The sequence below is a fragment of the Oncorhynchus keta genome, chromosome 28, assembly GCF_023373465.1.
Source record: "Oncorhynchus keta strain PuntledgeMale-10-30-2019 chromosome 28, Oket_V2, whole genome shotgun sequence".
NCBI lineage: Eukaryota > Metazoa > Chordata > Actinopteri > Salmoniformes > Salmonidae > Oncorhynchus > Oncorhynchus keta.
In genome coordinates, this window is record NC_068448.1 from 13,855,355 (window position 1) to 13,880,600 (window position 25,246).

The 25,246-nt window shown below is 51.3% G+C and overlaps 1 protein-coding gene across 1 annotated transcript in view; it reads left to right on the plus strand.

Moving 5' to 3' along the window:
• The first annotated feature begins 1,496 nt into the window (after positions 1-1,496).
• The window catches only part of LOC118376212 (zinc finger protein 385A-like), a 219,607-nt gene continuing 195,857 nt past the window's right edge, over positions 1,497-25,246 (plus strand). The window contains exon 1 of the mRNA XM_052484934.1: positions 1,497-1,996. Within this exon, the coding sequence (XP_052340894.1) occupies positions 1,987-1,996 (10 nt within the window). The 5' untranslated portion in view covers positions 1,497-1,986. The remainder of the gene's footprint in view (positions 1,997-25,246) is intronic.

A 25,246-nucleotide genomic window follows, 5' to 3' on the forward strand; every position in this document is an offset into this window, starting at 1 on the left:
GCTCCCAGTCCTCTCCTCTCTGTCTCGTTGCTCCCAGTCCTCTCCTCTCTGTCTCGTTGCTCCCAGTCCTCTCCTCTCTGTCTCGTTGCTCCCAGTCCTCTCCTCTCTGTTTCGTTGCTCCCAGTCCTCTCCTCTCCTCTCTGTCTCGTTGCTCCCAGTCCTCTCCTTTCTTGTCTCTGTCTCGTTGCTCCCGGTCCTCTCCTCTCTTGTCTCTCTGTCTCGTTGCTCCCAGTCTTCTCCTCTCTTGTCTCTCTGTCTCGTTGCTCCCAGTCCTCTCCTCTCTTGTCTCTCTGTCTCGTTGCTCCCAGTCTTCTCCTCTCTTGTCTCTCTGTCTCGTTGCTCCCGGTCCTCTCCTCTCTTGTCTCTCTGTCTCGTTGCTCCCGGTCCTCTCCTCTCGTCACTCCACATCTCTACATCCCTCTGTCTGTTTGCATTTTAGTTTAATCTCTGCCCCTCCTTGCTCTGTCACTTTCTATTCCATCTCTTTTTTACCCATCCTCCCCCTTTTTCTGTCCCTCCATCCAAATCCTGTCCTTTGATGGCAATAGAGCAGGGTGACAGAACGCCTAGCCTGATAGGTTGACGAGTGAGAGGAGGATGAGGAGAAGGAGAGAAAGAGAGGATAAAAGGGTTCATCGATCACATGGAGTCAAAGAACAGAGGAATGAGGGGCAGGGGCGCTAAAAGACGAGAGAAAGCGACGGACGCAAGCCGACAAAACATGCTGTTCATTCCACTGGGCGGAGGAGTGAGGAGAGAGGGGTGGGGGTGGAGGAGTGAGGAGAGAGGGGTGGGGGCGGAGATAGAGTGGGACACACACATACATTATTAGTCCAGTGCTGTCTCCTTCATGACTTACACTCTGCATGATGACAAGTGCCTGCTGCTGCTCCCATTGGTCGAGGCTGCCACCAATCAGAGCACACTTAGCACAGACATGTAAGGTTCCTTTAGATTATACACAACCCCAAAAATAAGGAGAGAGAGACAGAGAGAGACACAGAGAGAGAGAGACAGAGAGAGAGAGAGAGAGAGAGAGAGAGAGAGACGAGAGAGACAGAGAGAGAGAGAGGAGAGGAGAGAGAGAGACAGAGAGAGAGAGAGAGAGAGAGGAGAGAGAGAGAGAGAGAGAGAGAGAGAGAGACAGAGAGAGAGAGAGAGAGAGAGAGAGAGAGAGAGAGAGAGAGAGAGAGAGACAGAGAGAGAGAGAGAGACCAGTTTGACACCAAGGCATTCCCATCTCAGAAATATTCCCACTGAACAGATATAGCTTGTCAGCTGTGTTGGAGACCATCACATTTTCTGGCTTCTCTGGAGTAGAAGATCTAGATGAAGCTGCTTTTCATTCTGTGATTGGGGAGTTCGACTTCATTCTGTCATTAGGTAGTTCAACTTTGGCCAGTAGCTCCCCCTCCCTCTTGTTTCTGACGCACCCCAACCCCGAGGCTTATCTGAGACAGACAGGCAGCACAACTGCACCAGCATTACCCCCCCACACACACACCTCCTCCTCCTCCTCCTCCTCCTCCTCACATACTGTTAATCACCTGGTGAGGGCGGACACAAGGCAAGGCAAAGCGAGGGACAGACAGACAGCGTGTGCAGTGGTAGCAGTGGTAGCAGGTGGTAGTAGCAGCAGTCTCCGCTCACATTTAGTTCTGCTTTTCTGACTTGCCAGCTGGAGAGAAAGAGAGAGAGAAAAAGAGAGAGAAAAAGAGAGAGAGAGAGAGAGAGAGAGAGAGAGAGAGAGAGAGAGAGAGAGAGAGAGAGAGAGAGAGAGAGAGAGAGAGAGAGAGAGAGAGAGAGAGAGAGAGAGAGAGAGAGAGAGAGAGAGAGAGAGAGAGAGAGAGAGAGAGAGAGAGAAAGACGAGCGGTGAAAAAAATAAGAAAACAATTTGGAGCCATTGTCCCTTTGGAGAAAAGGGGGAGACGGGGTAACGAGGGAGCACTGTTAAACGATAGGAGCAGAGAGAAGGAAAAGCCACGATGATTTTGGGTGAGTTGTTGTCGTTTTCCTCTGCGTCTTGATATTTTTGGGGAGGTCAAATGTTTCTGTTGTATCATCAGGCATTCTTCAAAACTTGATTTATTTATCATAGTCTCATCCACTCAACGTCTCAACAACGCTCAAGCTATCTGTCGTGGTGTTATTGAAGTGTTATTGAATACCAGCAAAAATGTAGCCTATGGATTATTATGATTATAGTAATAATCAAAAGCATCTATTTGCCGTGTCAGACAGATAGCAGGAGAGGTCAAAGTGTGTTGTGTTGGAAGCTTATCATTAAGATGTGTTTGGTCACATGACATGACCATGCTTCAGCTCTCTCCTGTCCTCTTCTCTCCTATCATGTCCTCTTCTCTCCTCTCCTGTCCTCTCCTATCCTGACCTGTCCTCTCCTATCCTCTCCTGTCCTCTTCTCTCCTATCATGTCCTCTTATCTTCTCTCCTGTCCTCTCCTATCCTGTCCTGTCCTCTCCTATCCTCTCCTGTCCTCTTCTCTCCTATCATGTCCTCTTCTCTTCTCTCCTGTCCTCTCCTATCCTGTCCTGTCCTCTCCTATCCTCTCCTGTCCTCTTCTATCCTCTTCTCTCCTGTCATGTCCTCTTCTCTTCTCTCCTGTCCTCTCCTATCCTGTCCTCTCCTATCCTCTCCTGTCCTCTCGTATCCTCTCCTGTCCTCTTCTCTTCTCTCCTGTCCTCTCGTATCCTCTCCTGTCCTCTCGTATCCTCTCCTGTCCTCTTCTATCCTCTTATCTCCTATCCTGTCCTCTCTTCTCCTCTTTGCTCCTGTCCTCTCCTGTCCTCTCCTATCCCCTCTTCTTCTCTCCTATGATGTCCTCTCCTCTTCTCTCCTGTCCTGTCCTCTCCTATCCTGTCCTCTCCTATCCTGTCATCTCCTGTCCTCTTCTATCCTCTTCTCTCCTATCCTGTCCTCTCCTATCATGTCCTCTCCTCTCCTGTCCTCTCCTCTTCTCTCCTGTCCTGTCCTATCCTGTCCTCTCCTGTCCTCTCGTATCCTCTCCTGTCCTCTCCTCTTCTCTCCTGTCCTCTCGTATCCTCTCCTGTCCTCTTCTATCCTCTTATCTCCTATCCTGTCCTCTCTTCTCCTCGTCTCTCCTGTCCTTTCCTCTCCTGTCCTCTCATGTCCTCTTCTTTCCTGTTATGTCCTCTCATATCCTGTCCTCTCCTGTCCTGTCCTCTTCTCAACTGTCCTTTACTGTCCTGTATGTCCTGCCGAGAGAGTTTGAGGTGAGAGAGAAGCTACACATAACAGACTGGGATAGAGATACAGCTATGCATACTGCAACTATCCGGCACCAACAGTCAAGCACACAAAAACACGTGAGGGCTACATGTGAAGGTTGTTGGGTGTATACATTGTCACATATGAATGTAAACATTCTCCTTTGGTGCTGCAGGGTTCTTCAAAGGATTTCATTTGCTGTTCTACCAAGATACATTATGTGAGAAAAGATCCTATTGTGTATTCATAAGGCTGCGTCATACATACATTTCAGTGTGTGGCTAGATACACCGACAAGCATTGCAATGCAATTGTAGCAAATGTGCTACACAGAATATACTGTCATTCAGCATGGTTTAGTATTGTAGTCTCATAGTCCACACGTGGGTGAGGGGAGACAGAAGCCTTCCTTCCAGTCTCTCTGCTAGTCCGTCTGTACTAACTCTACTGCTGCTAGTCCGTCTGTACTAACTCTACTGCTGCTAGTCCGTCTGTACTAACTCTACTGCTGCTAGTCCGTCTGTACTAACTCTACTGCTGCTAGTCCGTCTGTACTAACTCTACTGCTGCTAGTCCGTCTGTACTAACTCTACTGCTGCTAGTCCGTCTGTACTAACTCTACTGCTGCTAGTCCGTCTGTACTAACTCTACTGCTGCTAGTCCGTCTGTACTAACTCTACTGCTGCTAGTCCGTCTGTACTAACTCTACTGCTGCTAGTCCGTCTGTACTAACTCTACTGCTGCTAGTCCGTCTGTACTAACTCTACTGCTGCTAGTCCGTCTGTACTAACTCTACTGCTGCTAGTCCGTCTGTACTAACTCTACTGCTGCTAGTCCATCTGTACTAACTCTACTGCTGCTAGTCCGTCTGTACTAACGCTACTGCTGCTAGTCCGTCTGTACTAACTCTACTGCTGCTAGTCCGTCTGTACTATAACTCTACTGCTGCTAGTCCGTCTGTACTAACTCTACTGCTGCTAGTCCGTCTGTACTATAACTCTACTGCTGCTAGTCCGTCTGTACTAACTCTACTGCTGCTAGTCCGTCTGTACTATAACTCTACTGCTGCTAGTCCATCTGTACTAACTCTACTGCTGCTAGTCCATCTGTACTATAACTCTACTGCTGCTAGTCCGTCTGTACTAACTCTACTGCTGCTAGTCCGTCTGTACTAACTCTACTGCTGCTAGTCCGTCTGTACTAACTCGACTGCTGCTAGTCCGTCTGTACTAACTCGACTGCTGCTAGTCCGTCTGTACTAACTCTACTGCTGCTAGTCCGTCTGTACTAACTCTACTGCTGCTAGTCCGTCTGTACTAACTCGACTGCTGCTAGTCCGTCTGTACTAACTCTACTGCTGCTAGTCCGTCTGTACTAACTCGACTGCTGCTAGTCCGTCTGTACTAACTCTACTGCTGCTAGTCCGTCTGTACTAACTCTACTGCTGCTAGTCCGTCTGTACTAACTCTACTGCTGCTAGTCCGTCTGTACTAACTCTACTGCTGCTAGTCCGTCTGTACTAACTCTACTGCTGCTAGTCCGTCTGTACTAACTCTACTGCTGCTAGTCCGTCTGTACTAACTCTACTGCTGCTAGTCCGTCTGTACTAACTCGACTGCTGCTAGTCCGTCTGTACTAACTCTACTGCTGCTAGTCCGTCTGTACTAACTCTACTGCTGCTAGTCCGTCTGTACTAACTCTACTGCTGCTAGTCCGTCTGTACTAACTCTACTGCTGCTAGTCCGTCTGTACTAACTCGACTGCTGCTAGTCCGTCTGTACTAACTCTACTGCTGCTAGTCCGTCTGTACTAACTCTACTGCTGCTAGTCCGTCTGTACTAACTCGACTGCTGCTAGTCCGTCTGTACTAACTCTACTGCTGCTAGTCCGTCTGTACTAACTCTACTGCTGCTAGTCCGTCTGTACTAACTCGACTGCTGCTAGTCCGTCTGTACTAACTCTACTGCTGCTAGTCCGTCTGTACTATAACTCTACTGCTGCTAGTCCGTCTGTACTATTTCTACTGCTGTTAGTCCGTCTGTACTAACTCTACTGCTGCTAGTCCATCTGTACTAACTCTACTGCTGCTAGTCCGTCTGTACTAACTCTACTGCTGCTAGTCCGTCTGTACTAACTCTACTGCTGCTAGTCCGTCTGTACTAACTCTACTGCTGCTAGTCCGTCTGTACTAACTCGACTGCTGCTAGTCCGTCTGTACTAACTCTACTGCTGCTAGTCCGTCTGTACTATAACTCTACTGCTGCTAGTCCGTCTGTACTAACTCTACTGCTGCTAGTCCGTCTGTACTAACTCGACTGCTGCTAGTCCGTCTGTACTAACTCTACTGTTGCTAGTCCGTCTGTACTAACTCTACTGCTGCTAGTCCGTCTGTACTAACTCTACTGCTGCTAGTCCATCTGTACTAACTCTACTGCTGCTAGTCCGTCTGTACTAACTCTACTGCTGCTAGTCCATCTGTACTAACTCTACTGCTGCTAGTCCGTCTGTACTAACTCTACTGCTGCTAGTCCATCTGTACTAACTCTACTGCTGCTGCAGGGGATGGGAGCTCTGCTACTGGAACACTGAAAGTCACCGTGTTTCATAGACTGTGTGTGGGTGTGTGTTTCAGGTTAACTGTTTGCTAGTGTGAGGAAGAAGCATGTGTCAAAAATATGTATTTTGTTGTGTGTGTTGTGTCGTGAGAGACGCTGTGTGTAAGGTTATGTACAGTCTTTTAGCTGCGCTGTGTGTGTGTGTGTGCGTAATGTGTGTGTGTGTGTGCGCGTGTATTGCTATGTGCTCTGGCTCAGGATTGGCCATATTTAAACATTTAAAACACATTTAAAACGCATGCCTTTACATTTAAAACACATGCCTTTACATTTAAAACACATGCCTTTACATTTAAAACACATGCCTTTACATTTAAAACACATGCCTTTACATTTAAAACACATGCCTTTACATTTAAAACACACGTCTTTACATTTAAAACACATTTAAAACGCATGCCTTTACATTTAAAACACATGTCTTTACATTTAAAACACACGTCTTTACATTTAAAACACATTTAAAACACATGCCTTTACATTTAAAACACATCTCTTTACATTTAAAACACATGACTTTACATTTAAAACACACTTCTTTACATTTAAAACACATTTAAAACACATGCCTTTACATTTAAAACACACGTCTTTACATTTAAAACACATTTAAAACACATGCCTTTACATTTAAAACACATTTAAAATGCATGCCTTTACATTTAAAACACATGCCTTTACATTTAAAACACATGCCTTTACATTTAAAACACACGTCTTTACATTTAAAACACATGCCTTTACATTTAAAACACATTTAAAACACATTTAAAATGCATGCCTTTACATTTAAAACACATTTAAAACACATGCCTTTACATTTAAAACACATTTAAAACACATTTAAAACACATGCCTTTACATTTAAAACACATGCCTTTACATTTAAAACACATGCCTTTACATTTAAAACACACGTCTTTACATTTAAAACACATGCCTTTACATTTAAAACACATTTAAAACACATGCCTTTACATTTAAAACACATTTAAAACACATGCATTTACATTTAAAACACATGCCTTTACATTTAAAACACATGCCTTTACATTTAAAACACATTTAAAACACATTTAAAACACATTTAAAATGCATGCCTTTACATTTAAAACACATTTAAAACACATTTAAAACACATTTAAAATGCATGCCTTTACATTTAAAACACATGCCTTTACATTTAAAACACATTTAAAACACATTTAAAACACATGCCTTTACATTTAAAACACATGCCTTTACATTTAAAACACATGCCTTTACATTTAAAACACATGCCTTTACATTTAAAACACATGCCTTTACATTTAAAACACATGCCTTTACATTTAAAACACATTTAAAACACATTTAAAACACATGCCTTTACATTTAAAACACATTTAAAACACATGCCTTTACATTTAAAACACATGCCCACATGCCTTTACATTTAAAACACATGCCTTTACATTTAAAACACATGCCTTTACATTTAAAACACATGCCTTTACATTTAAAACACATTTAAAACACATGCATTTACATTTAAAACACATGCCTTTACATTTAAAACACATTTAAAACACATGCATTTAAATTTAAAACGCATGCCTTTACATTTAAAACGCACGCGCTCCTCTGTTCCACTCCTCTGTTACTCTCCTCTGCTACTCTCCTCTGCTACTCTCCTGTCCTCCACTCCTCTGCTACTCTCCTGTCCTCCTCTCCTCTGTTCCACTCCTCTGTTACTCTCCTCTGCTACTCTCCTGTCCTCCACTCCTCTGCTACTCTCCTCTGCTACTCTCCTCTCCTCCACTCCTCTGTTACTCTCCTCTGCTACTCTCCTCTGTTCCACTCCTCTGTTCCACTCCTCTGTTACTCTCCTCTGTTACTCTCCTCTGCTACTCTCCTGTCCTCCACTCCTCTGCTACTCTCCTCTGTTCCACTCCTCTGTTACTCTCCTCTGCTACTCTCCTCTCCTCCACTCCTCCGTTCCACTCCTCTGCTACTCTCCTCTGCTACTCTCCTGTCCTCCACTCCTCTGCTACTCTCCTCTGCTACTCTCCTCTCCTCCACTCCTCTGTTCCACTCCTCTGCTACTCTCCTCTCCTCCACTCCTCTGCTACTCTCCTCTGTTCCACTCCTCTGTTCCACTCCTCTGTTACTCTCCTCTGTTCCACTCCTCTGTTACTCTCCTCTGCTACTCTCCTCTGTTCCACTCCTCTGTTCCACTCCTCTGTTACTCTCCTCTGCTACTCTCCTGTCCTCCACTCCTCTGCTACTCTCCTCTGTTCCACTCCTCTGTTACTCTCCTCTGCTACTCTCCTCTCCTCCACTCCTCTGTTCCACTCCTCTGCCTCTCTCCTCTGTTCCACTCCTCTGTTACTCTCCTCTGTTCCACTCCTCTGTTCCACTCCTCTGTTCCACTCCTCTCCTCCACTCCTCTGTTACTATCCTCTGTTCCACTCCTCTGTTACTCTCCTCTCCTCCACTCCTCTGTCCCACTCCTCTGTTCCTCTCCTCTGTTACTCTCCTCTGTTCCACTCCTCTGTTACTCTCCTCTCCTCCACTCCTCTGTCCCACTCCTCTGTTCCTCTCCTCTGTTACTCTCCTCTGTTCCACTCCTCTGTTACTCTCCTCTGTCCCACTCCTCTGCTCCTCTCCTCTGTTACTCTCCTCTGTTACTCTCCTCTCCTCCTCTCCTCTGCTACTCTCCTCTCCTCCACTCCTCTGCTCCTCTCCTCTGCTCCTCTCCTCTGTTACTCTCCTCTGTTACTCTCCTCTGTTACTCTCCTCTCCTCCTCTCCCCTGTTACTCTCCTCTGCTCCTCTCCTCTGTTACTCTCCTCTGTTACTCTCCTCTCCTCCTCTCCTCTGCTACTCTCCTCTGTTACTCTACTCTCCTCCTCTCCTCTGTTACTCTCCTCTGTTACTCTCCTCTCCTCCTCTCCTCTGTTACACTCCTCTGCTCCTCTCCTCTGTTACTCTCCTCTGTTACTCTCCTCTCCTCCTCTCCTCTGTTACACTCCTCTGCTCCTCTCCTCTGTTACTCTCCTCTGTTACTCTCCTCTCCTCCTCTCCTCTGTTACTCTCCTCTCCTCCTCTCCTCTGTTACTCTCCTCTGCTCCTCTCCTCTGTTACTCTCCTCTGTTACTCTCCTCTCCTCCTCTCCTCTGCTACACTCCTCTGTTACTCTCCTCTCCTCCTCTCCTCTGTTACTCTCCTCTGTTACTCTCCTCTGCTCCTCTCCTCTGTTACACTCCTCTGCTCCTCTCCTCTGTTACTCTCCTCTGTTACTCTCCTCTCCTCTGTTACACTCCTCTGCTCCTCTCCTCTGTTACTCTCCTCTGTTACTCTCCTCTCCTCCTCTCCTCTGTTACTCTCCTCTGCTCCACTCCTCTGTTACACTCCTCTGCTCCTCTCCTCTGTTACTCTCCTCTTCTACTCTCCTCTGTTACTCTCCTCTCCTCCTCTCCTCTGTTACACTCCTCTGCTCCTCTCCTCTGTTACTCTCCTCTGTTACTCTCCTCTCCTCCTCTCCTCTGTTACACTCCTCTGCTCCTCTCCTCTGTTACTCTCCTCTGTTACTCTCCTCTCCTCCTCTCCTCTGTTACTCTCCTCTGTTACTCTCCTCTCCTCCTCTCCTCTGTTACACTCCTCTGCTCCTCTCCTCTGTTACTCTCCTCTGTTACTCTCCTCTCCTCCTCTCCTCTGTTACTCTCCTCTGTTACTCTCCTCTGCTCCACTCCTCTCCTCTGCTCCTCTCCTCTGTTACTCTCCTCTGCTCCTCTCCTCTGTTACTCTCCTCTGTTACTCTCCTCTCCTCTGTTACTCTCCTCTCCTCCTCTCCTCTATTACTCTCCTCTGTTACTCTCTCCTCCTCTGTTACTCTCCTCTCCTCCTCTCCTCTGTTCCACTCCTCTGTTCCACTCCTCTGCTACTCTCCTCTCCTCCTCTCCTCTGTTCTGTTCCTCTCCTCTGTTACTCTCCTCTGCTCCACTCCTCTCCTCTGCTCCTCTCCTCTGTTACTCTCCTCTGCTCCACTCCTCTGTTACTCTCCTCTCCTCCTCTCCTCTGTTACTCTCCTCTGCTCCTCTCCTCTGTTACTCTCCTCTGTTACTCTCCTCTCCTCCTCTTCTCTGCTACTCTCCTCTGTTACTCTCCTCTCCTCCTCTCCTCTATTACTCTCCTCTGTTACTCTCCTCTCCTCTGTTACTCTCCTCTGCTCCTCTCCTCTGTTACTCTCCTCTGTTACTCTCCTCTCCTCCTCTCCTCTGTTACTCTCCTCTCCTCTGTTACTCTCCTCTCCTCCTCTCCTCTGTTACTCTCCTCTCCTCCTCTCCTCTGTTACACTCCTCTGCTCCTCTCCTCTGTTACTCTCATCTGTTACTCTCCTCTCCTCCTCTCCTCTGTTACTCTCCTCTCCTCTGTTACTCTCATCTCCTCCTCTCCTCTGTTACTCTCCTCTCCTCCTCTCCTCTGTTCCACTCCTCTGTTCCACTCCTCTGTTACTCTCCTCTGTTACTCTCCTCTCCTCTCCTCCCTCCTCTCCTCCACTCCTCTCCTCTGTTCTGCTCCTCTCCTCTGTTCCACTCCTCTGTTCCACTCCTCTGTTACTCTCCTCTGTTACTCTCCTCTCCTCCTCTCCTCTGTTACTCTCCTCTGTTACTCTCCTCTCCTCCACTCCTCTCCTCTGTTCTGTTCCTCTCCTCTGTTACTCTCCTCTCCTCCTCTCCTCTGTTACTCTCCTCTCCTCCTCTCCTCTGTTACTCTCCTCTCCTCTGTTACTCTCCTCTCCTCCTCTCCTCTGTTACTCTCCTCTCCTCCTCTCCTCTGTTACACTCCTCTGCTCCTCTCCTCTGTTACTCTCATCTGTTACTCTCCTCTCCTCCTCTCCTCTGTTCCACTCCTCTGTTCCACTCCTCTGTTACTCTCCTCTGTTACTCTCCTCTCCTCTCCTCCCCTCCTCTCCTCCACTCCTCTCCTCTGTTCTGCTCCTCTCCTCTGTTCCACTCCTCTGTTCCACTCCTCTGTTACTCTCCTCTGTTACTCTCCTCTCCTCCTCTCCTCTGTTACTCTCCTCTCCTCCACTCCTCTCCTCTGTTCTGTTCCTCTCCTCTGTTACTCTCCTCTCCTCCTCTCCTCTGTTACTCTCCTCTCCTCCACTCCTCTCCTCTGTTCTGCTCCTCTCCTCTGTTCCACTCCTCTGCTACTCTCCTCTCCTCCACTCCTCTCCTCTGTTCTGCTACTCTCCTCTCCTCTGTTCCACTCCTCTGCTACTCTCCTCTCCTCTGTTCCACTCCTCTGCTACTCTCCTCTCCTCCACTCCTCTCCTCTGTTCTGCTACTCTCCTCTGTTCCACTCCTCTGTTCCCTCCTCTGTTCCACTCCTCTGCTACTCTCCTCTCCTCCTCTCCTCTGTTCTGTTCCTCTCCTCTGTTACTCTCCTCTCCTCCACTCCTCTCCTCTGTTCTGTTCCTCTCCTCTGTTACTCTCCTCTCCTCCTCTCCTCTGTTACTCTCCTCTCCTCCACTCCTCTCCTCTGTTCTGCTCCTCTCCTCTGTTCCACTCCTCTGCTACTCTCCTCTCCTCCACTCCTCTCCTCTGTTCTGCTACTCTCCTCTGTTCCACTCCTCTGTTCCACTCCTCTGCTACTCTCCTCTCCTCCACTCCTCTCCTCTGTTCCACTCCTCTGTTCCACTCCTCTGCTACTCTCCTCTCCTCCACTCCTCTCCTCTGTTACTCTCCTCTCCTCCACTCCTCTCCTCTGTTCTGCTACTCTCCTCTGTTCCACTCCTCTGTTCCACTCCTCTGCTACTCTCCTCTCCTCTCCTCCACTCCTCTCCTCTGCTACTCTCCTCTCCTCTGTTCTGCTCCTCTCCTCTGTTCCACTCCTCTGTTCCACTCCTCTGTTCCACTCCTCTGTTCCACTCCTCTGCTACTCTTCTCTCCTCCACTCCTCTCCTCTGCTACTCTCCTCTCCTCTGTTCCACTCCTCTGCTACTCTCCTCTCCTCCACTCCTCTCCTCTGTTCTGCTACTCTCCTCTGTTCCACTCCTCTGTTCCACTCCTCTGCTACTCTCCTCTCCTCCACTCCTCTCCTCTGCTACTCTCCTCTCCTCTGTTCTGCTCCTCTCCTCTGTTCCACTCCTCTGTTCCACTCCTCTGTTCCACTCCTCTGTTCCACTCCTCTGTTCCACTCCTCTGTTCCACTCCTCTGTTCCTCTCCTCTGTTCCACTCCTCTGTTCCACTCCTCTGCTCCACTCCTCTGTTCCACTCCTCTCCTCCTCTCCTCTGTTCCTCTCCTCTCCTCCTCTCCTCTGTTCCACTCCTCTGTTCCTCTCCTCTCCTCCTCTCCTCTGTTCCTCTCCTCTCCTCCTCTCCTCTGTTCCACTCCTCTCCTCCACTCCTCTCCTCCACTCCTCTCCTCCACTCCTCTGTTCCACTCCTCTCCTCCACTCCTCTGTTCCACTCCTCTGTTCCACTCCTCTCCTCCACTCCTCTGTTCCTCTCCTCTCCTCCACTCCTCTCCTCCACTCCTCTGTTCCACTCCTCTCCTCCACTCCTCTGTTCCACTCCTCTCCTCCACTCCTCTCCTCCACTCCTCTCCTCCACTCCTCTGTTCCACTCCTCTCCTCCACTCCTCTCCTCCACTCCTCTCCTCCACTCCTCTCCTCCACTCCTCTGTTCCACTCCTCTCCTCCACTCCTCTCCTCCACTCCTCTGTTCCACTCCTCTGTTCCACTCCTCTCCTCCACTCCTCTGTTCCACTCCTCTGTTCCTCTCCTCTCCTCCACTCCTCTCCTCTGTTCCACTCCTCTCCTCCACTCCTCTGTTCCTCTCCTCTCCTCCTCTCCTCTGTTCCTCTCCTCTCCTCCACTCCTCTGTTCCACTCCTCTGTTCCACTCCTCTCCTCCACTCCTCTCCTCCACTCCTCTGTTCCACTCCTCTCCTCCACTCCTCTGTTCCACTCCTCTGTTCCTCTCCTCCCTCCACTCCTCTCCTCTGTTCCACTCCTCTCCTCCACTCCTCTGTTCCTCTCCTCTCCTCCTCTCCTCTGTTCCTCTCCTCTCCTCCTCTCCTCTGTTACTCTCCTCTGTTCCACTCCTCTCCTCCTCTCCTCTGTTCCTCTCCTCTCCTCCACTCCTCTCCTCTGTTCCTCTCCTCTCCTCCACTCCTCTGTTCCTCTCCTCTCCTCCTCTCCTCTATTACTCTCCTCTGTTCCACTCCTCTCCTCCTCTCCTCTGTTCCTCTCCTCTCCTCCACTCCTCTCCTCTGTTCCTCTCCTCTCCGCCTCTCCTCTGTTCCTCTCCTCTCCTCCACTCCTCTCCTCTGTTCCACTCCTCTCCTCCTCTCCTCTGTTCCACTCCTCTCCTCCACTCCTCTGTTCCTCTCCTCTCCTCCACTCCTCTGTTCCTCTCCTCTCCTCCACTCCTCTCCTCTGTTCCACTCCTCTGTTCCACTCCTCTGTTCCTCTCCTCTCCTCCACTCCTCTCCTCTGTTCCTCTCCTCTCCTCCACTCCTCTCCTCTGTTCTGCTCCACTCCTCTGTTCCACTCCTCTGTTCCACTCCTCTGTTCCACTCCTCTGTTCCTCTCCTCTCCTCCACTCCTCTCCTCTGTTCCACTCCTCTCCTCCACTCCTCTGTTCCTCTCCTCTCCTCCACTCCTCTGTTCCTCTCCTCTCCTCCACTCCTCTCCTCTGTTCCACTCCTCTCCTCCACTCCTCTGTTCCTCTCCTCTCCTCTCCTCCACTCCTCTCCTCCACTCCTCTCCTCCACTCCTCTGTTGCACTCCTCTCCTCCACTCCTCTGTTCCACTCCTCTTCTCCACTCCTCTCCTCCACTCCTCTGTTCCACTCCTCTCCTCCACTCCTCTGTTCCACTCCTCTGTTCCTCTCCTCTCCTCCACTCCTCTCCTCTGTTCCACTCCTCTCCTCCACTCCTATGTTCCTCTCCTCACCTCCTCTCCTCTGTTCCTCTCCTCTCCTCCACTCCTCTGTTCCACTCCTCTGTTCCACTCCTCTCCTCCACTCCTCTGTTCCACTCCTCTGTTCCTCTCCTCTCCTCCACTCCTCTCCTCTGTTCCACTCCTCTCCTCCTCTCCTCTCCTCCACTCCTCTGTTCCCTCCTCTCCTCCACTCCCTCTCCTCCACTCCTCTGTTCCACTCCTCTCCTCCCTCCTCTGTTCCACTCCTCTGTTCCCTCCTCTCCTCCACTCCTCTGTTCCACTCCTCTGTTCCTCTCCTCTCCTCCACTCTCTCCTCTGTTCCTCCTCTCCTCCACTCCTCTGTTCCACTCCTCTCCTCCACTCCTCTGTTCCTCTCCTCTCCTCCACTCCTCTCCTCTGTTCCACTCCTCTCCTCCACTCCTCTCCTCCACTCCTCTGTTCCACTCCTCTCCTCCACTCCTCCACTCCTCTCCTCTGTTCCTCTCCTCTCCTCCACTCCTCTCCTCTGTTCTGCTCCACTCCTCTGTTCCTCTCCTCTGTTCCACTCCTCTCCTCCACTCCTTTGTTCCTCTCCTCTCCTCCTCTCCTCTGTTCCTCTCCTCTCCTCCTCTCCTCTGTTCCTCTCCTCTGTTCCACTCCTCTCCTCCACTCCTCTGTTCCTCTCCTCTCCTCCTCTCCTCTGTTCCTCTCCTCTCCTCCTCTGTTACTCTCCTCTGTTCCACTCCTCTCCTCCTCTCCTCTGTTCCTCTCCTCTCCTCCACTCCTCTCCTCTGTTCCTCTCCTCTCCGCCTCTCCTCTGTTACTCTCCTCTGTTCCACTCCTCTCCTCCTCTCCTCTGTTCCTCTCCTCTCCTCCACTCCTCTCCTCTGTTCCTCTCCTCTCCTCCACTCCTCTGTTCCACTCCTCTCCTCCTCTCCTCTGTTCCTCTCCTGTCCTCCACTCCTCTCCTCTGTTCCTCTCCTCCACTCCTCTCCTCTGTTCTGCTCCACTCCTCTGTTCCACTCCTCTGTTCCACTCTTCTGTTCCACTCCTCTGTTCCTCTCCTCTCCTCCACTCCTCTCCTCTGTTCCTCTCCTCTCCTCCACTCCTCTCCTCTGTTCTGCTCCACTCCTCTGTTCCACTCCTCTGTTCCACTCCTCTGTTCCTCTCCTCTCCTCCACTCCTCTCCTCTGTTCCTCTCCTCTCCTCCACTCCTCTCCTCCACTCCTCTCCTCTGTTCTGCTCCACTCCTCTGTTCCACTCCTCTGTTCCACTCCTCTGTTCCTCTCCTCTCCTCCACTCCTCTCCTCTGTTCTGCTCCACTCCTCTGTTCCACTCCTCTGTTCCACTCCTCTGTTCTTCTCCTCTCCTCTGTTCCTCTCCTCTCCTCCACTCCTCTCCTCTGTTCTGCTCCACTCCTCTGTTCCACTCCTCTGCTCCACTCCTCTGTTCCTCTCCTCTGTTCCACTCCTCTGTTCCTCTCCTCTCCTCCACTCCTCTCCTCTGTTCCACTCCTCTCCTCCACTCCTCTGTTCCTCTACTCTCCTCCACTCCTCTGTTCCTCTCCTCTGTTCCACTCCACTCCTCTGTTCCTCTCCTCTCCTCCACTCCTCTCCTCTGTTCCACTCCTCTCCTCTCCTCCACTCCTCTCCTCTGTTCCACTCCTCTCCTCTCCTCCTCTGTTCCTCTCCTCTCCTCCACTCCTCTCCTCTGTTCCACTCCTCTCCTCTCCTCCACTCCTCTCCTCTGTTCCACTCCTCTCCTCTCCTCCACTCCTCTGTTCCTCTCCTCTCCTCCACTCCTCTCCTCTGTTCCACTCCTCTCCTCCACTCCTCTGTTCCTCTCCTCCACTCCTCTCCTCTGTTCTGCTCCACTCCTCTGTTCCACTCCTCTGTTCCCCTCTTCTGTTCCACTCCTCTGTTCCTCTCCTCTCCTCCACTCCTCTCCTCTGTTCCTCTCCTCTCCTCCACTCCTCTCCTCTGTTCTGCTCCACTCCTCTGTTCCACTCCTCTGTTCCACTCCTCTGTTCCTCTCCTCTCCTCCACTCCTCTCCTCTGTTCCTCTCCTCTCCTCCACTCCTCTCCTCTGTTCTGCTCCACTCCTCTGTTCCACTCCTCTGTTCCACTCCTCTGTTCCTCTCCTCTCCTCCACTCCTCTCCTCTGTTCTGCTCCACTCCTCTGTTCCACTCCTCTGTTCCACTCCTCTGTTCCACTCCTCTGTTCCTCTCCTCTCCTCCACTCCTCTCCTCTGTTCCTCTCCTCTCCTCCACTCCTCTCCTCTGTTACTTTCCTCTCCTCCACTCCTCTGTTCCACTCCTCTGCTCCACTCCTCTGTTCCTCTCCTCTGTTCCACTCCTCTGTTCCTCTCCTCTCCTCCACTCCTCTCCTCTGTTCCACTCCTCTCCTCCACTCCTCTCCTCCACTCCTCTGTTCCTCTCCTCTGTTCCACTCCTCTCCTCCACTCCTCTGTTCCTCTCCTCTCCTCCACTCCTCTCCTCTGTTCCACTCCTCTCCTCTCCTCCCTCCTCTCCTCTGTTCCACTCCTCTCCTCTCCTCCACTCCTCTGTTCCTCTCCTCTCCTCCACTCCTCTGTTCCTCTCCTCTCCTCCTCTCCTCTGTTCCTCTCCTCTCCTCCACTCCTCTCCTCTGTTCCACTCCTCTCCTCTCCTCCACTCCTCTCCTCTGTTCCACTCCTCTCCTCTCCTCCACTCCTCTGTTCCTCTCCTCTCCTCCACTCCTCTGTTCCTCTCCTCTCCTCCTCTCCTCTGTTCCTCTCCTCTCCTCCACTCCTCTCCTCTGTTCCCTCCTCTCCTCTCCTCCTCTCCTCTGTTCTGCTCCACTCCTCTGTTCCACTCCTCTGTTCCACTCCTCTGTTCCACTCCTCTGTTCCTCTCCTCTCCTCCACTCCTCTCCTCTGTTCCTCTCCTCTCCTCCACTCCTCTCCTCTGTTCTGCTCCACTCCTCTGTTCCACTCCTCTGTTCCACTCCTCTGTTCCACTCCTCTGTTACTCTCCTCCTCTCCTCTGCTACTCTCCTCTGTTCCACTTCTCTGCTCCTCTCCTCCGCACCCCGCCAGGCATGTTTTTCTAGGAGACTGTAACGAGTTTCCTCCTCTTCTTCCGAAGAGGGAGGCGAAACGGATCAGAGGACCAATACGCGGCGTGGTAATTTTCCATGGTACTTTTTAATGCTATCAGGTACACATGAACAAACTAACAAAACAAAAAATGTGAAAACTCAAATTACAGTCCTATCTGGTGCACACACTGAGACAGGAAACAATCACCCACAAACACACAGTGAAACCCAGGCCACCTAAGTATGATTCTCAATCAGAGACAACTAATGACACCTGCCTCTGATTGAGAACCATACTAGGCCGAAACATAGAAATTCCCAAAACCTAGACAAACAAACATAGACTGCCCACCCAACTCACGCCCTGACCATACTAACTAAACACAAAACACAGAAAATAAAGGTCAGAACGTGACAGTACCCCCAAAGGTGCGGACTCCGGCCGCAAATCCTTGACCTATAGGGGAGGGTCTGGGTGGGCATCTGTCCGCGGTGGCGGTTCTGGCGCGGGACGCGGACCCCACTTCACCATTGTCTTTGTCCGCCTCCGTGGCTTTCTCACCATGGCAACCCCTCTCAATGACCCCACTGGACAGAGGGGCAGCTCGGGACAGAGGGGCAGAAGCTCTGGACAGAGGGACAGGGGCTCTGGACAGAGGGACAGGGGCTCTGGCGCTTCTGGGCTGAGGGCTCTGGCGCCTCTGGGCTGAGGGGCTCTGGCGCCTCTGGGCTGAGGGGCTCTGGCGCCTCTGGGCTGAGGGGCTCTGGCGCCTCTGGGCTGAGGGGCTCTAGCGCCTCTGAGCTGAGGGGCTCTGGCGCCTCTGGGCTGAGGGGCTCTGGCGCCTCTGGGCTGAGGGGCTCCGGCAGCGGCGCCGGACAGGCGGGACGCTCTGGCAGCGGCGCCGGACAGGCGGGAGGCTCCGGCAGCGGCGCCGGACAGGAGGGACGCTCCGGCAGCGGCGCCAGACAGGCGGGACGCTCCGGCAGCGGCGCCAGACAGGCGGGACGCTCCAGCAGCGGCGCCGGACAGGCGGGACGCTCCGGCAGCAGCGCCGGACAGGCGGGAGGCTCCGGCAGCAGCGCCGGACAGGCGGGAGGCTCCGGCAGCGGCGCCGGACAGGCGAGAGGCTCCGGCAGCGGCGCCGGACAGGCGGGAGGCTCCCGGACAGGCGGGAGGCTCCGGCAGCGGCGCCGGACAGGCGGGAGGCTCCGGCAGCGGCGCCGGACAGGCGGGAGGCTCCGGCAGCGGCGCCGGACAGGCGGGAGGCTCCGGCAGCGGCGCCGGACAGGCGGGAGCACCTGCAGAGAGGAGACAGAGAGACAGCCTGGTGCGTGGAGCTGCTACAGGAGGCAGCGGCGCCGGACAGGCGGGACGCTCCAGCAGCGGCGCCCGGACAGGCGGGAGGCTCCGGCAGCGGCGCCGGACAGGCGGGAGGCTCCGGCAGTGGCGCCGGACAGGCGGGAGGCTCCGGCAGCGGCGCCGGACAGGCGGGAGGCTCCGGACAGGCGGGAGGCTCCGGCAGCGGCGCCCGGACAGGCGGGAGGCTCCGGCAGCGGCGCCGGACAGGCGGGAGGCTCCGGCAGCGGCGCCGGACAGGCGGAACGCTCCGGCAGCGGCGCCGGACAGGCGGGAGCACCTGCAGGGAGGAGACTGAGAGACAGCCTGGTGCGTGGGGCTGCCACAGGAACTACCAGGCTGGGGAGACTTTCAGGAGGCTTGGTGTTAGGAGGAGCCTGAAAGACCGGGCTGTGGGGAGCACTGGAGCTCTGGTGCGCAACCTTGGCACCACTTCCCCAGGCTGGACAACTACTCGAGCCCGGACCCTCAAAAGTGCAGGCACAGGTTGAACCGGGCTGTGGGTAAGCACGGGAGATCTAGTGCTTACTACACGCACCTCTCCCCTAGGCTCCACTCCCACAGTTGCCCGGTACGAGCGGAGCGCAGGCAGAGGACGCACTGCACCCTCCCAGCGCCCCGGAGACACAGCACGCAGAACCGGCGCAGGATAACCTGGACCCAGACTGCGTACCGGCGACCAGACCCGCTGAGCAGGCACCATACGCCCTGGCTCAATGCCCACACTCGCATGGCACTCTCGGGGGCTGCCCTATAGCGCACCGGGCTATGGACACGCACTGGCGACACCGTGCGCTCAACCGCATAACACGGTGCCTGACCAGTAATGCGCTGCTCATAATAAGCACGAGGAGTGAGCTCAGGTCTGCTACCTGGCTTAGTATCACACCTCGTGTGCCCCCAAAAAAAAAATTTGGGGCTGCCTCTCGTACCTGTCGCACTGCCGTGCTGGCTCCTCATATTGCCGCCGCTCAGCTTTCGCTGCCTCCGTGGCTTTCCTAGCTGCCTCCACCTGTTCCCATGGAAGGCGATCCTTTCCCGCCAGGATCTCCTCCCAGGTGTAGCAACCCTTGCCGTCCAATACATCCTCCCATGTCCATTCCTCCTGTGATGCTGGCCGCTGTTGTTGCTGCTGCTGCTGTCGTCGCTGTCCTTTACCACGCCGCTTGGTCCGATTGTGGTGGGTGATTCTGTAATGAGTTTCCTCCTCTTCTTCCGAAGAGGAGAGGCGAAACGGATCAGAGGACCAATACGCGGCGTGGTAATTTTCCATGGTACTTTTTAATGCTATCAGGTACACATGAACAAACTAACAAAACAAAAAATGTGAAAACTCAAATTACAGTCCTATCTGGTGCACACACTGAGACAGGAAACAATCACCCACAAACACACAGTGAAACCCAGGCCACCTAAGTATGATTCTCAATCAGAGACAACTAATGACACCTGCCTCTGATTGAGAACCATACTAGGCCGAAACATAGAAATTCCCAAAACCTAGACAAACAAACATAGACTGCCCACCCAACTCACGCCCTGACCATACTAACTAAACACAAAACACAGAAAATAAAGGTCAGAACGTGACAGAGACAGTAATGATTATAGGGAGTTTTGACGTCTGAGGTGTGTGTGTCATCATAATGCATACTTAATGTCTGGTGAACATGTTATATCTGACTGATATGTGTTCTGTCTCTAGCTGTAAAGTACCATCTGAGTATTGGTTTATTCTGCTTTCTGAAAGAGGGGATCTCTGTGTGTGTGTGTGTGTGTGTGTGTGTGTGTGTGTGTGTGTGTGTGTGTGTGTGTGTGTGTGTGTGTGTGTGTGTGTGTGTGTGTGTGTGTGTAGGCCCAGCTAAATGAGGTTGAGACATAACATGTGTTAAGAGCATCATTAACCCTCTAACTACAGCTGTCTCACTCCAGACTAATTGCTCTGATCTGAACGTGGAACTTTCTGCTTGATGATGTGACAATTAGTTCTGCTTCTCATATAGAAGGATAGAATGGGCTGACTCTACTCATCACGTTTCTATTCTATTATACTCAAGTTATACTCTCTTCTATATTGATCACCTATATAGTAGTACATTAATTTCATTATTGCCATTAGATTATGAAACATGTATCACACTAAAGCAACCTAAATAGCTGACAGTGATTTATCATGAATATGTAAAAGCCTAGTGTGGTAGGTCTATAATAGCTTTCATGCTGTGTATTTGTGAGGTTCTGTGAGGAGATCGGTATGGTGTTGTGTGGTGCAAATGGACCAGATTGAAAGTTTGCATCTCAAATGACACCCCTTTCTCTACATAGAGGGAGTACGCCCATAGGGCTCTGATCAAAAGTAGTGCACTATATAGGGAATACTGTGCTATTTAGGCTGGGAACAAAGGGCTCTTACAGGGTGATGATACACCTCTGAGATGCTGGACCTGAAGGGTTTTCATCACGGCTTGTGCAATCTCCACTATCATCATGGATGAGGCTCAACAATCAGACTCCATCATTTTGTTGTCGATTGCATCTCAACTGTTTTATTCATTATTTTAGAAAAAAATATGTGTGAACCTTTATTTAACGAGGCAAGTCAGTCAAGAACAAATTCTTATTTTCAATGACAGCCTAGGAACAGTGAGTTAACTACCTTGTTCAGGGGCAGAACAACAGATGTCCTACCTTGTCAGCTCGGGGATTCGATCTTGCAACCTTTCGGTTGTGACGACCCCCCCACTCTGTCTGCCGTATTCTCTCTGTTATTTCCTTATTAGGATGCTGGTGGGCGGAGTTGTGAGGGTCGTCAGCTACATGGGAAACACCTGGGCCCGGTGTCTCCCAGGATAAATACACCACTTCCCCTTCCATGGTGGAGACTCTCTCCATGCAGACACCTTTGTAGATTGTGTTGTGGTTCTTGGTGGCCTTTTGTTTGTTTGCTTTGGCACCTTTCATCACCCTGCATTATCACATTCATTCATGCAAAACACTCACTTACACTACGGACTACTGATTACACACACCATTGGATATTTTCCTTAGTTGCTTTAGTTAATAAATATATCTTTTGTTACTCCTTATCTCCACGTTGTCTCCCTTTTGTTACGGGCTTTGAGCCGGTTCGTGACACGGTTCCTAGTCCAACGCTCTAACCACTGTTTGTCTTGCGTATCTCACAGTTTTGTGTCGAGACACTCAACATTTTCCCGGGTAAAATTAGTCTGTTTGATATGGTGATTTGGCTGTGAAGCATTTAGACATTTCTGTCATTTTAGCGGTGAAAAGGCTAATGTCGTCGTTATGACCTTTAGCAGTACTCCCTCTGCTGCACCGTCTGGTCTTGGGATTTCTCCCTGAGATCACGATTCAGATATCACTCTGTTTAGCTCTGACAACATATCTGTATGACAGGGTGACACATTTCATTAGACAAGATATGAAAAAGAAAACTAAATGTGTGTGTGTGTGTGTGTGTGTGTGTGTGTGTAGTACAGTGTGTATGTGTGTGTGTGTGTGTGTGTGTAGTACAGTGTGTATGTGTGTGTAGTACAGTGTGTGTTTGTGTGTGTGTGTGTGTGTGTGTGTAGTACAGTGTGTATGTGTGTGTAGTACAGTGTGTGTGTGTGTGTGTGTGTGTGTGTGTGTGTGTGTGTGTGTGTGTGTGTGTGTGTGTGTGTGTGTGTGTGTGTGTGTGTGTGTGTGTGTGTGTGTGTGTAGCACAGTGTGTATGTGTGTGTGTGTAGTACAGTGTATATGTGTGTGTGTGTGTGTGTGTAGTACAGTGTGTATGTGTGTGTGTGTGTGTAGTACAGTGTGTATGTGTGTGTAGTACAGTGTGTATGTGTGTGTGTGTGTGTGTGTGTGTGTAGTACAGTGTGTATGTGTGTGTAGTACAGTGTGTGTGTGTGTGTGTGTGTGTGTGTGTGTGTGTGTGTGTGTGTGTGTGTGTGTGTGTGTGTGTGTGTGTGTGTGTGTGTGTGTGTGTGTGTGTGTAGTACAGTGTGTATGTGTGTGTGTAGTACAGTGTGTATGTGTGCGTGTAGTACAGTGTGTATGTGTGTAGTACAGTGTGTGTGTGTGTAGTACAGTGTGTATGTGTGTGTGTAGTACAGTGTGTATGTGTGTAGTACAGTGTGTATGTGTGTGTGTATAGTACAGTGTGTATGTGTGTGTGTGTAGTACAGTGTGTATGTGTGTGTGTAGTACAGTGTGTACGTGTGTAGTACAGTGTGTATGTGTGTGTGTGTGTGTAGTACAGTGTGTGTGTGTGTGTGTGTGTGTGTGTGTGTGTGTGTGTGTGTGTGTGTGTGTGTGTGTGTGTGTGTGTGTGTGTGTGTGTAGTACAGAGTGTATGTGTGTGTAGTACAGTGTGTGTGTGTGTAGTACAGTGTGTAAATGTGTGTGTGTGTAGTACAGTGTGTATGTGTGTGTAGTACAGTGTGTGTGTGTGTAGTACAGTGTGTAAATGTGTGTGTGTGTAGTACAGTGTGTATGTGTGTGTAGTACAGTAATCCCTCCCTGTTTCAGTGCCGTTTCCTTCCGTTTGGTGCCAAATGAATACAATCCACGGTCTACTGTATATGCAACCGTAGACTGCTTTTCTCTCTCTCTCTCTGTCACACTTCCTGTTCTCTCCTGTCATCGTTGTCTGTCCCCTGAGCTGTGCTGCACGAAGCTCCAAGCTTGGGAGTCTGTACCTGCTGCTGTTGCTACTGTCAACTGGACAGAGAACAGAGGAGGGGAAGTGAGGATGGGGGGGGACATTACAACTGCAGCCTATAATAGGTAACATGATCACTGGGCTCACTGGACTCCTCCCGATGCAGTGGAGACACCCAGCCTATTCATTCTGGCTCTAGATCAATTGTGTTCAGATCAGATGCCTCCATCCCTCCCTTACTGACCTGGGGGCACACTGACTGCACCTGGGGGCCCACTGACTGCACCTGGGGGCCCACTGACTGCACCTGGGGGCCCACTGACTGCACCTGGGGGCCCACTGACTGCACCTGGGGGCCCACTGACTGCACCTGGGGGCCCACTGACTGCACCTGGAGGCCCACTGACTGCACCTGGGGGCCCACTGACTGCACCTGGGGGCCCACTGACTGCACCTGGGGGCCCACTGACTGCACCTGGGGGCCCACTGACTGCACCTGGGGGCCTGAGCCTCCATCCCCCACTGACTGCACCTGGGGACCCACTGACTGCACCTTGGGGCCCACTGACTGCACCTGGGGGCCCACTGACTGCACCTGGGGGCCCACTGACTGCACCTGGAGCCCTGAGCCTCCATCCCCCACTGACTGCACCTGGGGACCCACTGACTGCACCTGGGGGCCTGAGCCTCCATCCCCCACTGACTGCACCTGGGGACCCACTGACTGCACCTTGGGGCCCACTGACTGCACCTGGGGGCCCACTGACTGCACCTGGGGGCCCACTGACTGCACCTGGAGCCCTGAGCCTCCATCCCCCACTGACTGCACCTGGGGGCCCTGAGCCTCCATCCCCCACTGACTACACCTGGGGACCCACTGACTGCACCTGGGGGCCTGAGCCTCCATCCCCCACTGACTGCACCTGGGGGCCCTGAGCCTCCATCCCCCACTGACTGCACCTGGGGGCCCTGAGCCTCCATCCCCCACTGACTGCACCTGGGGGCCCTGAGCCTCCATCCCCCACTGACTACACCTGGAGCCCTGAGCCTCCATCCCCCACTGACTGCACCTGGGGGCCCTGAGCCTCCATCCCCCACTGACTACACCTGGAGCCCTGAGCCTCCATCCCCCACTGACTACACCTGGGGCCCTGAGCCTCCATCCCCCACTGACTGCACCTGGGGGCCCTGAGCCTCCATCCCTCACTGACTGCACCTGGGGGCCCTGAGCCTCCATCCCCCACTGACTGCACCTGGGGGCCCACTGACTACACCTGGAGCCCTGAGCCTCCATCCCCCACTGACTGCACCTGGGGGCCCTGAGCCTACTAGTAAGGTTCCGACCTTATAGACAACAGTATTGTTTGTTCAACACTCTTACCATTTAGAATGGTTTCAGGGTTCTCCGATGGGTGAAAAGGTTTTAACTATAACCAAAAAGGGTTCTCCTACAGAGACAGCTGTATGGACATAGGAAGCACCTTCTTTTCCTGGACTGTGATCCAGTCTGTGGTTCAGAAAGATGCAGGATACTGCATTATATTTGGGCATATTTAGCTTATAGTTGGTACTACTGCATCTTCTCTGTCTGTGTGTCTGGTGTAGTCAGTGCCTTGCTTCAGCTCAAGGACGTTCACTGTGCTGCATGGCTTTTGTTAGTGTATCTGTCTCTTTGTCTTTGTGTTAGTGAGTTCATTCCAGACCCATCTGTCTTCATAACACATCAGTCTCACAGACCGACCAGTCAATACCTAGTAATACTCTCTCTCTTCCCCCTTCTCTCTCTCTCTCTCCTTTCTCTTTCTTTCTTGTGCTCACTCTCTCTCTATATATATATATATATCAATTCAATTCAATTCAAGGGCTTTATTGGCATGGGAAACATGTGTTAACATTGCCAAAGCAAGTGAGGTAGACAACATACAAAGTGAATATATAAAGTGAAAAACAACAAAAATTAACAGTAAACATTACACATACAGAAGTTTCAAAACAGTAAAGACATTACAAATGTCATATTATATATATACAGTGTTTTAACAATGTACAAATGGTTATAGGACACAAGATAAAATAAATAAGCATCAATATGGGTTGCATTTACAATGGTGTTTGTTCTTCACTGGTTGCCCTTTTCTCGTGGCAACAGGTCACAAATCTTGCTGCTGTGATGGCACACTGTGGAATTTCACCCAGTAGATCTGGGAGTTTTTCAAAATTGGATTTGTTTTCGAATTCTTTGTGGATCTGTGTAATCTGAGGGAAATATGTGTCTCTAATATGGTCATACATTGGGCAGGAGGTTAGGAAGTGCAGCTCAGTTTCCACCTCATTTTGTGGGCAGTGAGCACATAGCCTGTCTTCTCTTTAGA